Source organism: Mytilus californianus, unplaced genomic scaffold (genome assembly GCF_021869535.1).
Source record: "Mytilus californianus isolate M0D057914Y unplaced genomic scaffold, xbMytCali1.0.p SCAF_3, whole genome shotgun sequence".
Taxonomy (NCBI): Eukaryota; Metazoa; Mollusca; class Bivalvia; order Mytilida; family Mytilidae; genus Mytilus; species Mytilus californianus.
The window spans coordinates 10,770,154-10,788,077 of record NW_026262679.1 but is presented as its reverse complement, the minus strand read 5'-3'; the positions used below and the strand labels follow the sequence as shown (position 1 = coordinate 10,788,077).

Sequence of the window (17,924 nt, the reverse complement as noted above, 5' to 3'; positions counted from 1 at the left end):
ATTCATTTTTTAGAAATGAATCCTTTATGAAATGATTCCCAAACCATCACTCAATTTGGTCAATTAAAACCTATACAAAATCAGAAACCCAGACGTTTTGTATTATAAGAAATACCTAGAACACTTTGGCACCTATTCCACTCATCAGCTGGTCAATGTCTTCAATGTTTATGTGCACATGATGTTATGACGTCATCATCATGTATATGACGTCGCATATTGGTTTGACTGAAGGTTGCGCCAAATATCTCTTAGAAGAACCAATAGAAATTATCTATTTTACAAATACTGAAATTTTCTTTTAACCAAGGATCCTATTGTTTGAAAAATTTTGAGCACAATTAAGGAAATATAAAAACAACTAGAACATGCAAAAACTATCAACACTTAATATTCTTTAATAATTATCAGATTTACTTGTTCTTAAATCAAGCAAAATACCAGCAATAAATTACCATTTAACACAGACTCATTTCTCTCACAAAAATACCCTTATCATATCAAACCTAAATAATTTATTAATCAACTTGCTTCAATCCACATGGATTTTACCCCATTCATTAACACTTATTCTGACTTTCAGAAATATAAATAAATGATGTAGTTATAAAATCAATGAGACAGCAACCCAATGTAATAAAAAATAAAACGCTTCTCACAAGGCACTTGTGACCAGAAGATAAATTTAGCCTTTATTCTTGTTGAAAATAAGCTAAAAAACCTTTGTTTTCTTGTGTAGTTTATATTTTAAAATACAGGTTTATACACTCAATCATTAAGGAAGTCCTGTCCAAGCTTTACAGATGGTCCGAGTACACAGTTATTTCGTAGTGCATTTCTTTTAGAGAATAAATGAAAATTAAAAAAATCCCACCTGCGCTTTCTCAATAATATTTTTACAGTGTGTTGTACTACTTTTGGGACAAATTATATCAAAATTATAGAAAACTTCATAGGCTCTAACTCAAAATATGGACAATTTCATGTTAAGGGGGTCTTCAAATCTTTTGACAGCTTCCGAAATGCTAATTTTTAACATTTTTCAGCTGGACCAAATCACTACTTTACTTTAAAATTCATGACCCAAATTTTTTTACAGTGTCATTTCACCCCCCTACTTACTATTTGAGTCATAAAACATGGAGAAATAAATTTGGAAGGGGTATAAAAAAAATCGACAAGTAACACACTGTCCACACTAGGGACTATATTCGTGGACAACGAAAATCAAAGGACGATAACTGTGTACCCGGACCTATTAGGGTAGAAAAAGTTGACCAATCTTAATGAAACTTGGTATGACCAAAGCTTATTAAATTATAAGACTGCTTACAAAGTTTCATGGCAATAGGATATATATTATAGACAATATGACTAATTCTATATTCAACTTTGCGCGTTAAATTTAGACGTTAAAATTGAAAATTTTCAACTATCAACATTTGGGGCTTAAAAAATTAGAATATTGCAAAAAAATACTTTTGAAATGCCTTAATATATAATATATTATATATTAAAAGCAATAGAGTACTCATTTGATTTATCAGACTTATCATAATTATTAAAAAGTCAAATTTATATGAGCCTGTGGCTAAAAATGGAGGTTTTCCAATGAAGGGGGGCCTTACTTGAAGATGTAATATTTTCCAGCAATTTTAAATTTGTAAAGTTTTTTGGTTATAAATAATCCTTACATATGTATTTAATGTACTATAAATGGAAAGAAAACTTACAAATAACATATCACATTAGTTTAAAAGGGTCTTAGGCCAAGTAAGACTGAAAATAATTTAGGGTCAATTTAGGCCGTATCACATATTTACATTTAAAAATGCATATTGAAGCTATAGGAAATAAAATTTTGTGTCTTTTCTATCATTTTTATACTCAGGTGACATGATACAATAAATCTGAGCACAAAAAAACTCTTGCATTCAACTTTTTTTGCAGACAGTATGGTCTGATACAAAGATTTTTCCCTTTTTAGTGAAAAACATGCATGCAATTTTAGTCTCAACAGGCTTATATTTGAACCACTTGCTATCCTACAGAAGAAAAGAAAGATATTATGTGACATAAAACAGGTACAATGGACATTGTTAAGTGCTTTTTATACAAATTAAGTGAGGTCTTTATAATGGACTTCAACTTTTATGTTCCAAGCTCCTCGCATTTAACTTGATCCAAACAGGGCGTTAGACAAGGATCATATATACAACACATTTTGAACATATTGTCCGAGATAATCTTCTTTTCTGTAGATTCAGAGTTCACAAATGAGTAATACAACTGGATTGAAGCATAGAAACACAAATATTGACACATAAAAACCTGTCAGATAGAAAGTCAGAATGCCACTTATGCATCAAAATTGAAAAAGCTATGAAATGCTTATTTTGACCATAAAATGCCAAAATTGGTCATTTTTGCAGAAATTCTATCAAATAAAAGTTTAAATCCTTTAGTTTTATGCTATTTGATAAATTGACACCATCAAATCATTCAGGGAAGTTGCCAAAGTACAGATTCTATATTTCCTGATTTCACCTCTTAGGTCCGAGTACACAGTTATTTCGTAGTGCATTTCTTTTAGAGAATAAATGAAAATTAAAAAAATCCCACCTGCGCTTTCTCAATAATATTTTTACAGTGTGTTGTACTACTTTTGGGACAAATTATATCAAAATTATAGAAAACTTCATCGGCTCTAACTCAAAATATGGACAATTTCATGTTAAGGGGGTCTTCAAATCTTTATACAGCTTCCGAAGTGCTAATTTTTAACATTTTTCAGCTGGACCAAATCACTACTTTACTTTAAAATTCATGACCCAAATTTTTTTACAGTGTCATTTCACCCCCCTACTTACTATTTGAGTCATAAAACATGGAGAAATAAATTTGGAAGGGGTATAAAAAAAATCGACAAGTAACACACTGTCCACACTAGGGACTATATTCGTGGACAACGAAAATCAAAGGACGATAACTGTGTACCCGGACCAGATTTCTAAAAAGATTTGAAACTACCGGTAATTTTTTTTTTTTTTTTACAATCATTGCCCAGAACACATTTTTGTGTGCAGTTTACATATCTTTTTTTCAATATTTAAAAGTTACAAGTAACATAATTTAGATTGAAATTCTTTTCCAGTTATAAATTGTATGATAATCCACAAGTTACTGTTAAATGCCCCATAGGATATCAGGTAAATGCTAGTTTATCATGTTTACCCATTTTGAAACATGACAGCAGAGAAAATACTGACCAAGTACAGACTATTGACTTAATTATGAAATACTTTTACAGCAAAGCCCATCGATAATTTAGATTTCAAAATTAAAATATTCTTTACAAATTCCTTTAAAAAAATGAACTTTAGGTTCAATATTCATTGCGCATTAGGCATGCCTGCCCATGTCCCCTCTTTTTTGAAGAGTACAAGATTAGACGCTTTATTGCAAAATATGCATAGATATTATGTTGAAAACAAAGAATATTATCTATATTAAGGTGGTAATTAACACTACAGGGAGATAACTCTGTAAAAATCAACTAATCACGTTATATTGGTAAGGAAATATTAAGCTTCTCTATGATCAAAATTAGTGTTTGTCAAACTGCTATATAACCAGTGAAATTTTTCTGATAAAGTGGTTGGTTCAAATTATTTGAAATTTTTATATTTTTGTCAAAGGGTCAAAGTAAACATTTTGTCAAAATTTTAGGAAAATTAAACGAGCCAAATTAATATTAGTCAAGGTGTTGGGTACCACCTTAAAACACTTTTACAAGTATGATTTCCCAAAACGATGATTGAGTGCCATTTGATAGCAAGAAAGTAAATCTTTATAGCAAATCAGATTTAATTCGTAATTTACAATCAGTTTGAAGTTTTAACTGGTGCATTCATACCTGCCAACCCTTCTGTTTTAAGCGGGAGTCTCCCGCGCAAACAACGAAATTCCAGAAATCTCCCACAAATCGAAATGTCAAGCAGATTTTCAATTTTTACGACCAAGTTCACTTGGCAATGAATTTTTTTGCACATCATGTTCAATCAACTTTTCAATTTCTTCTGGTGGTCTGTACAATGTTTGAAAGCATGCTCGTGTGAGACTCACAACAAAATCAAAATATGGAATGTTATGAGTTATGAGACTTGGAGGTATTGAAAAAGGCTTAAAAAACTCCACCTTGTATAGATTATAACAATGAATTGAAGAAATAAAATATATATATTAACTCTTATTGGTGTTTTGTAGATGAATGCGTAAACAGGTCATTTATTTAACTTGAAAATGTCGTTGGCGAAAAATCTCCCCCTCTGACAGCTGTCATAGCTGAGGGGGAGATCTCCCTCTTTGAAGGTTTCAGAGGTTGGCAGGTATGTGCATTCCACCTATCATTCTTAAATGCTTTTACCAAAATAGGTAGGAAATTTCATGCAATTCTTACAGCAAAACCACTCCATGGATTTGACTGTATACAATTAAAATGTAAGATTCCTGCTTTCTAGTCCTAAAAATGACCAGAATGTGTGCAAATATTTACAGACCCTTGAGAAAGCAGCTATAACCCTCTCAGGAAAGATAATGTGTGTTTATTAATCTTGTTTTCCCAAGTTTCAAAACTTATCGTCTGTATCAGCTGTAAGAGGATCATATTCATGAACTGAAACGAAAACCCAGCCAAGAAAAGAAGGATCACAGATTTCTCCAATGGTCTGGCATCATACAAAATTCACTACTGTACAAATTTAGACCTGAATAATTAATAACTTTGCCACCAACTGGCACCAAGTAAGATCTAAGAGACAAAATTTAACCATTAACCAGCATTAGTGGGAAAAGGATCAATTTCTCCTACATTTAAGTTTAATTTCTTTACAACATCAACAGAGGGAGCACATTTATTAAAGATATGCATGTATCCTCAACAAAACACTGGATACAGGTACCCCCCAAGCAGTGGAAATTAAAGAACCTTTGTGAGCACGCTCCCATACCCAATGCCCCCACATTGTCACTGGACAAACAAAATCTCACCAGATTCCTAAGTTCAAAAACTCATAACTCTATAAAAGTCAACTGATAAAAATTTTCTTGTGGATATGCACATTTACATATTATGTCCTCATTAACTACAAACGTTCATGAAATTCTGTTGTGTGGTTTCAGAGAAGTTGTGATTACAAACTGTTGCAGTAGTATATTTCATCCAAAATTCTAAGTTCAAAGGGGCATAACTCCTAGAAAAAAAATTGAATCATAATTCCTATCGATATGCACATCTACATAGTATGTCCTTATTATCTACAAAGTTTCATGAAATTCTATTTTGTGGTTTCAGAGGAGTTGCGATGACAAACTGTTGCAGTAGTATATTTTGGCCAAAATTCTAAGTTAAAGGGGCATAACTCCTAGAAAAAAAATTGAATTGTAATTTCCTGTCGATATGCACATCTCCATAGTATCTTCTTATTATCTACAAAGTTTCATGAAATTCTGTTGTGCGGTTTCAGAGGAGTTGCCATGACAAGAACAAAACTGATGGACGGACGGACAGGCAGAAGGGTGAAAAACACTATACCCTCCGTAACTTCGTTGCGTTGGGTATAAAAACAAATGTGAAGTCAGGTAAGGTGAAATTCTTCTTAATTTTATTTTTTCTACGTTTTTGCTGACAAGTTAAGTTTTGTGATACTGATTTCTAATAATGTAGTTACTATTCAGGGCTGATTATGAGGCTTAATTGGCTTTCTCTCTTTTCAAATTGTTAGAATCAGACCTGATGGTACCTGTCCAACTAAGCATGTGATAAGTTTTAACTTGTTAAAAACACATATATCCTTCAACGGTTCATTTGATGTTTTCGTAGAACAAAGATATATCATATTTAACTTAAGCTTACACAACACTGTATTTCGAAATAAACTATTGTTTACACAGAGAAATTCATGTAAATAAAGCAGATCAATTGTATAGGGAATAGTCGATACTGTACAAGGAATAGAATAGATACTTTTTGCTATCATTGTTTCTTTGCTTCAGGTGGTACCTATATCCAGTGGTGATGCTACGCAGTGAAGATCATCTGCATCAAAACCTAAATTTTTTTCATTGGATTCAGTTGATATCTCTCACAAAATACCGTATAGCGGGTTATTTTCGTGGGGTGTTTATTTTCGCTTATTTTGGTGGATAATTGAAAATCGCGAAAATAAATTCCGCGAAAATGTATGCATGCGTTGGGTACTTTCTAATAGCTATAGTGGCAAGTCAATAGCGGTATATGTTAGTTTTAACAACATAAATGCCAAAGGGCATTGTACGTACATGTATTTTATAAAATGACTGTCGGGTGTGTATACCCTTATTAATAAGTGTCAATTAGAATAAGAGTGTAAGGAACTCTTATCAGATAATTACCCTAATTAATTAAAGAACCTTAGTGAGCGCGCTCACATACCCCACGTCCCCACATTGTCACTGGAGAAATAAAATAAATGTAAGAAAAAAAAATTGTATAAGAAAAAAAAATTGAATCATAATTTCCTGTCGATATGCACATCTACATAGTATGTCCTTATTATCTACAAAGCTTCATGAAATTCTGTTTTGTGGTTTCAGAGGAGTTGCGATGACAAACTGTTGCAGAGGTATATTGAAGCAAATAAGTTCAAAGGGGCGTAACTCCTAGAAAAAAAATTGAATCATAATTTCCTGTCGATATGCACATCTACCTAGTATGTCCTTATTATCTACAAAGTTTCATCAAATTCTATTGTGTGGTTTCAGAGGAGTTGCGATGACAAACTGTTGCAGAGGTATATTGAAGCAAATAAGTTCAAAGGGGCGTAACTCCTAGAAAAAAAATTGAATCGTAATTTCCTGTCGATATGCACATCTACATAGTATGTCCTTATTATCTACAAAGTTTCATGAAATTTTGTTGTGTGGTTTCAGAGGAGTTGAGATGACAAACTGTTGCAGTAGTACATTAAAGTAAATAAGTTCAAAGGGGCGTAACTCCTAGAAAAAAAAATTGAATCGTAATTTCATGTCGATATGCACAACTACATAGTATGTCCTTATTATCTAAAAAGGTTTCGTGAAATTCTGTTGTGTGGTTTGAGAGGAGTTGCGATGACAAAAGGTTGCAGTAGTATATTGGGCAAATAAGTTCAAAGGGGCGTAACTCCTGAAAAAAAAAATTGAATCGTAATTTCCTGTCGATATGCACATCTACGTAGTATGTCCTTATTATCTGAAAAGGTTTCATGAAATTCTGTTGCGTGGTTTCAGAGGAGTTGCGATGACAAACTGTTGCAGTAGTATATTGGGCAAATAAGTTCAAAGGGGCGTAACTCCTGGAAAAAAAATTGAATCGTAATTTCCTGTCGATATGCACAACTACATAGTATGTCCTTAATATCTAAAAAGGTTTCGTGAAATTCTGTTGTGTGGTTTGAGAGGAGTTGCGATGACAAGAAACAGGACTGACGGACTGACGGACGGGTCAAAAACATTATACCCTCCGCAACTCGTTGCGTGGGGTATAATTAGTGTCAAACTATAACTCATGATAATTTTGTAACCTAATTAGTAAGTACATCAAAGGTCCGGTCAATTTCGTAACTAATCAACTGTAAAATTTACAAGACGTTTGAATACCTGTAACAAATATCTAAGTCATCGGTATTTTATTAACTGTATCAGAATATAATCAACAAATACGACGTCATTCAGGTAAAACCAAATCATTTTACCATAACAATAGACACTTGTTTATCAAGTTTTACAACTTTTTAACTGCAACAATTTCAGTATCCGCCAAAATATTTAATTGGGGATTTAAGAATCCACCAAAATAAAAACCGCCAAACTTTTTCATATACTTTGTTGACCCTTAATCGCGAAGTTTTAAACCCGCGAAAATAACCCGCTATACGGTATCAATTTTCCAGGTCTACCTGCTCTAAAATTGCATCCCCTTCCCCATTTAGAATGTAAACAAACTATGAGGTCAATGGGGAGAATTTTAAAGCCACCAAGGTATATTCAAAGACCTTAGATGTGGACAGCATGAAGAGTTTGTTCATATATCCTATGAACTCGGAACTTTTTAAAGTATTATAAGTAGTTAAAAGTTATCAAAATAAAAAGTTTTTCAAATTTTTACAGCTTTAATAAAGTGAAATGGGCATAAGCTACAATTTAGACAAAAAATTAAAATATGATTCTTTTTGTTTCAAGCATTAATAAAGCGTAATTTTGAAATAGTATTTCGTTATAAGCAGTCAGTTTAACCCAAATTTGACAAAATAAACTCAAAAACATCGCTGATGTATTTTTGACTTGCAAATCAATAATTCAACCTCTTTTAATCTGTATTCATTTTACCATCTGTTAAACCCCTTAGCTGAAGATTGGTTATGCATGTACAAGGCTTGTTCCGTCAGCTATCAAAAGGAAAAGAACGTCAACATTGACAGTGAAACAAAAGTGAACCATTTCCTAGACTGATTCATTCCACAAAAAATTAGTCTTAGGCCAGGTTTTTCAGTTTGTTGGTTTACGATCTGCTGATCCCATTTTTCAGATTTTCAGAGAGAAAAAAGAAATTAAATGCATCAGACATTAACAATAATTACACAGTTTTAGAGTAAAATGAGTTCAATTTACTGCTAAAATCAATCCACCTTTTGTTGTAAAAAAACTCTTACGATTGTTTTACAGAATTGTGCTCAAGGACGCAACTAAACGACTGTTAATGCTTTAAATCTTTTGAGTTAATGACGGCAAGGGGGCAGACAACGGTGTAACGAGAAAGAGGAAAAGAAGCTTTCCCCAGTAGGCAGACATGGTGTATGATTCATGTTTATTTATAAATGAATCTGCCCCGGCACCATGTCTACTTTTATTCATTTATATTTTCTCTAGCTGGTCCCATAACAATTTATACAAGGAAAAAAATTATGTCTTACAAAGATTTCACATTCTCACTCTTCTCAAAACCTGGAATTTTAATATTGTCAGAACCACAGACTCTTCAAGATCACAAACTGTCAAACATCAAAGCACATCTGTATATTAAATAAAGAGGGTGCAATGGCAGAGTATTACCCCTCGAAAAATCATAATCAACCGCTGCTTAGCATTTGTTCACAGTGTTTTTAAGGGGTACTAATCTGCTCCCACATGTATACCCTGTGTGTCATTTACATTGTTTGGTTCAATGAGGTCCAACATAATAACATACCATGCTGGATTTTTCACTGCCATTTTTGGTTTAAGATAATTGATCGGCAAAAACATATTCCTATTACGACCCATGAAATGCATAAAATTTGCATTAAAGTTTATTTTCTTATTTCTGACACTTAAATTTGAAATTAAAAAAGCTGTAGATTTAAGTACTATTCTACATATCAAAGAATAAAAGTGATGCCACCCAATTTTGAACTTGATCTGTGTTTTGTGTTAATAAGCATTATGTATAAGTTTTATAACATTTGGTTGAGGTAAACTAAAGGCAAAATAAAGTTAGAGAACAGAAACAACAGATCTAGCAATTTTTCCATTTATAAAGGGGCATAACACAAGAACAGTAAAGTGACCCCACCCAATTTCAAACTTGATCTGTGTTTTATGGTAATAAGCATTGTGTATAAGTTTCATAACATTTGGTTGAGGTAAACTAAAGTAAGAAAACAGAAACGAAAAAAAATCAGCAATTTTTATGTTTATAAAGGGGCATAACTCATGAACGATAAAAGTGACGCCACCCAATTTCGAACTTGATCTGTGTATTGTGGTAATAAGCATTGTTTATAAGTTTTAAAACATTTGGTTGAGGCAAACTAATGTTAGAGAATGGGGACGTACGCGACGGACAGGATGGACAAGGGTAACACTTAATGCCCCCTTCGCCAAGTGGCGGGGGCATAAAAACCTGTTTCAATAAGTTTTTTTTCCTTTTTTGCAAAAATTTTGATTATAGATTTTTCATATCATAGATGAAATGGACCTGTCCAAATGGAAAGACGTCAAGTTAAAAGTAAGAGATATTCACAAACAATTTGGAAATTTCTTGTTTAATAGACTGAAAAAAAAATGTTCGTCCATTTATTTTAATCGTTTGCAATTTCTTTTTCATGTGTTTTCGTTCTTGAAGCTCATTATTCACCATGTTTCCTGAAAGTTGATAAAAAGCAACATGTAGCTGTTTTTTCTTGTTAGTGAAATGACCATTTATTTTTTTGTTTGTCCGTGGGCATATACCCCTTATTACAAAATTATATGAAGGATGGTATACATTGTCTGTTTGAAACAGCAGATAATTAATATTTGGATTTAAAATTTAAGAAATGATGACAAAATAGCATTCCAAAAATATTGTTAGTAAGTTGAAATATTTTTTTTAAATACATATTTATGTTTTGTAAGATATTTTTCCATTTTTTTTTCTGACTGACCAACCAGACTGTTTCACATAAAAATCTGTAAACCAACAAATTAAAAAACCCTGGCCTTATACAGGTAAAAACTATGATTAACATATTTTTTTAACCTACAACATGAAATCAAATAGACCTAGAAAAATCCCATTAAAGTGCTCCATATCTATTTATATTTAAGTTTGTATTAGGTTATATGAATATCAGCAGTTCTTGGGAGGTTTTCTCGATAGTTAACTAGATGGCGTCTAGACAATAATACCGACGAAATACTGATACATATTATCGAGTCCATGCATTAATTTTTTATTTTAGACTTTTTGTAATTTGGATATAGCTTTACGAGTCTTTATTTTGATTCAGTTCATATAACAGTACGAACATAAGCTCTTGAGAGCTTTTTAGTTTTAGTATGTTATAAATCAAATATGAGAATTTGAGTCAAATTGGTGAAGATGAATTTGACAGCTAATGTCCCTTTAAGTGATGAAGAGAAACAAAATTCAATCTACTAGCTGTCTTATTATTTACATTAAAGTGAACTCTTTGTTGTACAAGACTTTTGAGGATTCACAAGACATGGGTTAGTACTTGTACTTGTTTGGATAGTGAATTGGCAGCATTGATTTAAGAAAATATAATAAACTGCTTTCTGATATAATCATGTTATTTGATAATGTAATGCAAATTAGTAAAATCTCCCAAAAACCAAAATAAGCATTTTAAATGTCAGTTTTTTTTTTTTGGGGGGGGGGGGGGGGGGAAGGGTAATTTGACCACAGATACACTGGCTTTACAGTTTATTTCAAAGATTGTAATCTATTTCAAGAATGAAAAACTTAAATTTTAGATACAAACCTTGAGTTTTCTTGTTCCAATTCAACTTGCTCTGCCCAACTCATATTAAGTCCATTGGATAGTTTTGTGAAAGATTCTGGCATAAACCTACATAATAATAATATCATTATTATTTTCACTTCTAATGTGTTTTTCATAGAATCATCTGTTTTTATCTTTCAACAACTGATTTTTGTCGAGCCTTCGACTTTAGTCGAAAAAGCGAGACATAGTGATCCTACATTCCGTCGGCGTCTACAAATATTCACTCTGTGGTTAAAGTTTTTGAAATTTTAATAACTTTCTTAAACTATCCTGGATTTCTACCAAACTTGGACAGAAGCTTGTTTATGATCATAAGATAGTATCCAGAAGTAAATTTTGTAAAAATAAAATTCCTGTTTTTCCGTATTTTACTTGTAAATGGACTTAGTTTTTCTGCCAGGAAACATTACATTCACTGTGGTTAAAAGTTTTTAAAATTTTAATAACTTTCTTAAACTATCCTGGATTTGTACCAAACTTGGACAGAAGCTTGTTTATGATCATAAGGTAGTATCTAGAAGGAAATTTTGTTAAAATTTGTACCTGTTTATCCGTATTTTACTTATAAATGGACTTAGTTTTTCTTCCAGTTAACATTAAATACAGTCTGCAGTTAAAGTTTTTAAAACATTTATTAGATTCATAAACTATCCTGGATTTATACCAAACTTTGACAGAAGCTTCTTACAATCAAAAGATAGTATCTAAAGGAATATTTTTATTGATTTTTTTCCTCATTTTTGTTGAGCCTGTGATTAACAGCAAAAGTAATCGAGACACTCGGTTCCGCGGAACCCTTACGAATTTTTAAGAATGCAAGCTACAAAAAACATTACAATGAAAATTTGATAAAAATTTGATATGATAAAGTTTTTAATAAACCAAAAAATGTTTCATAAGAACATGTTTTGGAAAAATGCCTCTGTGGTTATCAGGTTTTCAGGTGGGTGAGAAATCTTATCTTTTCTTTCTTGCAGAATAAACTGACTCCAAAAAAATGTTTGTCTTTGTTATATATTAATAGTTTACTCAAATTTTGTACAAAGCTCACAAGAACTTGTTCATTTGATTTCACTTTTTGAATTTGAATAATGTATTTTTACTTTACAAATTAAAAAAGTAATTTTAGAAAACAAAAACAGAGATTATTGATATCTTGATCATGTTGATAAAATGTAGCTTCTTCAACTGCATGCATTGTATGATGTTGACCCAGCATTATTTAGTAAGGGACCATTGGGGAAGGGGGATGAAATTATCTTTCACAGTGTTGATGATCCTGAATGACCTAAAGTAGAGAGAACTAACCTGAACTTGGAACCTTTTTATCGTGTGTGTATATAAAATATTTTTCTCTCTTTTCAATATTAGAAATATGTTTTAACAGTAACATACATGACTTAAAACTTCTGGAATTAAAAGAGATACTCAGATAATAAAAGCACACATTTTTGGAATCCAAATTTTCCCCTAATCTCACCGAAAAACAGATAAAAATTCCTCAAAACTTGTGAAGGTCCTTTTGTCATGCAGTGATCATTATAAAGAATGTTTTACCTCACCACAGCAGTGTCAAATATCTGGCATAAACACAAATTAATACTTTCTAACCTAACTTTCATAAGTGAACAATAAAAGGTATTTACTTTGAACACTGTAATTCTGGGTACTCATTTTCATCATCCATAAACTCATCAGTAAGACCCAGTTGCTTCCAACATCCTCTTCTATCCCTGTAAAATATCAACATATTTTTTTGTAAAATAAATAATACATTTCTTCAACAAACCATTCCATTGCAAAAGAGTGAATATGCTATCTACTGAATAAGACTAACACATCATGATTCTACTTTGATTGACTATAAACATCCAACCTATGTCAGTTTATGCAATAACAGAAGAACAGAAGTGATTTTTAAATAAATTTGAGGAATTCTCATTTTTCCTTTTGATCATTTCTCATATTTCAAATAATGTATCGAAATAAACTTAAATGTTTTCCTAGTATATCATGTACAAAATAAAATCAATTGCAGGTAATGTTCGATCTAGCTTGCATCTTACTACCTGAACATAGAGGATTACATTGTTTTACTACAGGTAATGTTCGATCTAGCTTGCATCTTACTACCTGACCATAGAGGACTACATTGTTTTACTACAGGTAAAGTTCAATCTAGCTTGCATCTTACTACCTGAACATAGAGAATTACATTGTTTTACTACAGGTAATGTTCGATCTAGCTTGCATCTTACTACCTGACCATAGAGGATTACATTGTTTTCCTACAGGTAATGTTCGATCTAGCTTGCATCTTACTACCTGACCATAGAGTATTACATTGTTTTCCTACAGTTATTTTGAGTTTATTGTGCTACCTTTTTCTTTTCTTGCCATCATTAAAACACTAAAAATCCTATCAATGCCCCTTCTGATCCACCAAATTTGTAAATCAGGAAATTAAAAAAAGGCAGGCATCAGTATTACACCACTTATTGGTAAGTCAATAAAGGTGTAATACCATGATCGTTTTTCCCCCTATTAGTTTTTGTTAAATTGACATTTTTTTTTCTAAATGTGCAGAATTTATCAGTGTTCCAAATAAAGAAATACTTGGGAATATTCTTTAAAGTGAGTTGGGAAAATACCATTTTTGCTATGGGAATACAACTAGTATTCAGTTTGAAACAAATAACTGAATAATATAAAAAAAAATAAAGAGAACACTTTTTAAAACCATAGAAATTCAGAAAGATCGTGAATGAAAGTAATTTTGAAATTTTTTATAAAAATTTCTAAAGCTAGAGATTTCTGAATATCCAAATTTTATACATAATCTCCCACTTGTGGTGTGTACTGAATCTAATATTGGTCTTCAGTGTGGATTGTATAAATTTATGGGCTTTCAAGTTTTCAGATTTTTAAGGATAACTTCATCGAGTCACTGTTTGTTACCTGTTCTTTTCACAGTTAATATCTGACTGTATTTTTCTATTCATAGGACTTCTCAGAGGGCTAAGTGGTCCAGAAGACTTTTCTTCCCTAAAAAAGGAAATGCAAAATGGTGAATAATTCCATGTACCTGGTAAGATGTAACAATAATATACCATTTTTTTTAAAAATAAACTATTGAAACAAATCTCCCAATCAATCAGTTTCTGCAAGCTGAAAATAAAAGGCTAAATATATATCAGACAAGTTCAACTTGCCCCCATTCAAATTAACAAAATTATCCCAATTGTTTGAACACTGCTAAACAGACCAGAATTCCCCTCATGGGTTCTGTTCCTTTCCTGAATATGCATGAAATAATTGCCACTAAACATTAAGCTTAATAACAATTAATCAATCATGTTTGCATATTTATACACCCAAAATAAACAAAAGCCAACATCAGCATGGGTCTTGTTTTCTTTCTGGTTATGACCGAAATAATTGCTAATGGAAGTTATAAAGCATAACAATCAATCAATTTCTAAATACCAAATGGACAGTCCCCAGCATGAGTCATAGCTAGAAGTAAAGTTCAGGATACTACCTTTCTCAAAACATAGTATAAAACTTAGCTAAGCTACTATGAGCCTATGGCAACACACAGTGATAAAACCATTTTTTGCTATTAATTCATTAAAAGTGTTCACAATATGGTTGTCTCCTTGATGAACAATCACACCCAAATTAGAAACAGCCCCAAATGCATCACTAAATGTTAAGCATCTAATCTTGTAAAAGGAGGATACTTGCATGCATGTGTATTGCATAGTTTAATAAAGTACATTTATTAAATAAACTGTTGACACAGAGATATATATCGCCTGTCGTCATAAATCAGAAAAAGACAATCTGATGGACAGCAACATTGCTTATTAATTCAGTTGCTGGACCATAATCTAGCGGGCAGGGCCTGAAAATGGTTGACAAACTGAGATGTACAGACAATAATGTAACTTTATAGAAAATATTGTTGTCTATTGTAAGCAGTTCCTATCAATCTAACTTAAGCAGAAAACTTAACATTGAAAATTGCTAATTAATTCAAAATCACTGGACCATGTCCTAGGGGGCAGAGCCTGAAAATAGTCGTCAAACTATATGTACCAATAGTAATGTGACTTCATACAAAATATCATTGATCTATTACAAGTTGATCCTAACATACTAACTTAAGCAGAAAACTTAACATTGAAAATTGCTATATAATTCATGACCTAGGGGGCAGGGCCTAAAAAAAGGCGTCAAACTGATATGTACTGATAGTAATGCAACTTTATATTAAATATCAATGATCTATTACAGTAGTTCCTATCAAACTAACTTGTGCAGAAAACTTAACAATTGTTGACGCCATCATCATCATCGTCGCTGGAGAAGCAACCCTTATGTCTCGCGTTCCGTGACTTCTGTTACAAGCAAGACCAAAAACACTTTTTCTTCATAGTCATAGTTCTAATTTTCATATCAGAATTGTTGATAACCTTTGCTGAAGTTAATAAGTAGTGCAGAACATGAAGAAATCATCTGAACTTAATATATATATACAGACTCCTTTTTGGTATAAACACAGGTAAAAGGGCATTATTTAAACCGTTATTTGAGGGGGCCTGTGGATCATTAAACAATACCAAGTGGCAGTATTATTACTTGAAAAGCATTGCAAAAGAAAATTAATGCAACATGGCAATAAATACTTTTGATTTCAATGAAATTGAAATGACCAAATTAACTTCTTAAACAGTTTTTCTTTCTGGACGGAAATCCAATACCATTTCGTTCTTTTGCATTTCACAATTCTTCATGTCTGCAAAATATGACTGTTTCCAGACCATAAGTTGGTTCACATGGTTCAATTTATATTTTAAAGAAAGTTTATTTTATCAGAAAGCTTGAAGTTATGCAATTCCTGTTTCCAAACACTTCATGGTCTACGAGTACAAGTTATCCGGGCGAAAGAAACAAAATGAAAGAAACAGAACAATACAAAACAAAACGAAATCAACAAAAATGAAAACAATCAAAGCCTTAAAGGCTGTAAAAGCAATTGCTGCCATGTTAATGTTTTGGGGACTTTTATTTTTCATCCACATATATATAAGAATTAAACCTGACAGGAGTGTTGTCTAGTGAGAAGTAAGAAGGTTTTAACTTTATATCAATAAAAGACTTTAGCAGAAAGTCATTTGTTTTATATTTCACAAGAAGACAACACGTTTACCAGGCTAAAGTTGGGGTCAAATTTACATGTGTTGAAACATATAACTCAAAAAGAAATTATCCCCTGGTAGTGTTTGTAACTGGGCAATAATTTCCTTTATTGATTTAATTTTAACAATTATCATAATTAATTTAAATTTAACCATTCAATTAAAACATTTCAACTTTCCAGACGCAAATGTTGAAAAACAGGAAATAAATAAAATATCTTTAATACAAGACATAAACATGTAAAAAATAAATATATATTTCAGCTTACTAAAAATATTTTCATAATGTTACTTTGTCTTCATTTCTTACAACTAAGTCCCAAACATTATTGCTCAGTTGATATGTGTCATCCTCATGCGGTACGAGATAACTATAATTCTCAAGAATCCCGAAGATATCCAACACGACGTACTTTTTTTCAATCTATGAATCTATGAAACTAGAAAATCCCAAATTGTAAATATCTCTTCATCTGGACTTGGCATCTACCACGTTTTGACTGGTCCATTTCATTAATAAGGTGATCAATAAATCTTACGGATTTATGACAAAAAAGGAAAATGAACTTATTGTTATGTGTTTTAAAAAAGGGTTTCGTTCCGCTAAATTATTTGCGCAAACAAATCAACAAAATAGGTCAGTTAAGTTTGTCTATTTTTAGATTACAGGTAATCATTTGACACTACGTATAACCTGTGTAGTGATTTTGATTTTACGATAAATTTATGAATGAACGATAATTTTATGAATGAACAAGAGCACCTGGCCTCTTTCTTAGAGAAACACCAATTAAACATATAAAACCGTATTTAATAAGAGATAATTCAGCAAAATTTTCAATACTAAATCAACAACTGAAATGATTCCATATTTTGTTGAAACATCGTACGAAAAGAGAACGGAATCGCAGGTATAAAAATGCACTTTTTTTCACTCGGACTTCTATGTTTTTTGTTAGTCAAACGGTTGTCCCCCTAAATACAAAAATACATCTACAAGAACATATGCTGAAACCTCTTAAATCCACTAACGTTTTTCAAAAGTTTCAAGCTATGTATTGCATTAGAAAACATACATAGTTGTTTAAGAATGACAGACCAGGAGCCTGTTTAACAAAATACTATGGCTTGATCTGGGCGGAGTCTCTGATTTGCGTCACAAAGATGGCCATACGCGATGGCATTAAAGCAATTGCTTTAAAAACGAAACGAAATAAAAATCAATCAAAATATATTATATAATGAAACAAAATAAAATATATTCGCTCAATTGACCACTTTCAAGTTGTGTCCTTCACCGGAAAAGTTCTTTAATTATGTGTGCCTTTATGACGTCATTTACCAGATAGAGGGGACCACCTGTATCCCTGCACTA

General features: G+C 31.9%; 1 protein-coding gene across 1 annotated transcript in view; it reads right to left on the bottom strand.

The window, feature by feature from the left end:
- The window catches only part of LOC127733961 (histone RNA hairpin-binding protein-like), a 33,129-nt gene that overhangs the window by 13,154 nt on the left and 2,051 nt on the right, over positions 1-17,924 (bottom strand). Inside the window, exons 2-4 of the mRNA XM_052243450.1 lie at positions 14,304-14,390; positions 12,992-13,078; positions 11,322-11,408 (exon numbers count right to left, since the gene is read on the bottom strand). Coding sequence (XP_052099410.1) covers positions 11,322-11,408; positions 12,992-13,078; positions 14,304-14,390 — 261 coding nt within the window. The remainder of the gene's footprint in view (positions 1-11,321; positions 11,409-12,991; positions 13,079-14,303; positions 14,391-17,924) is intronic.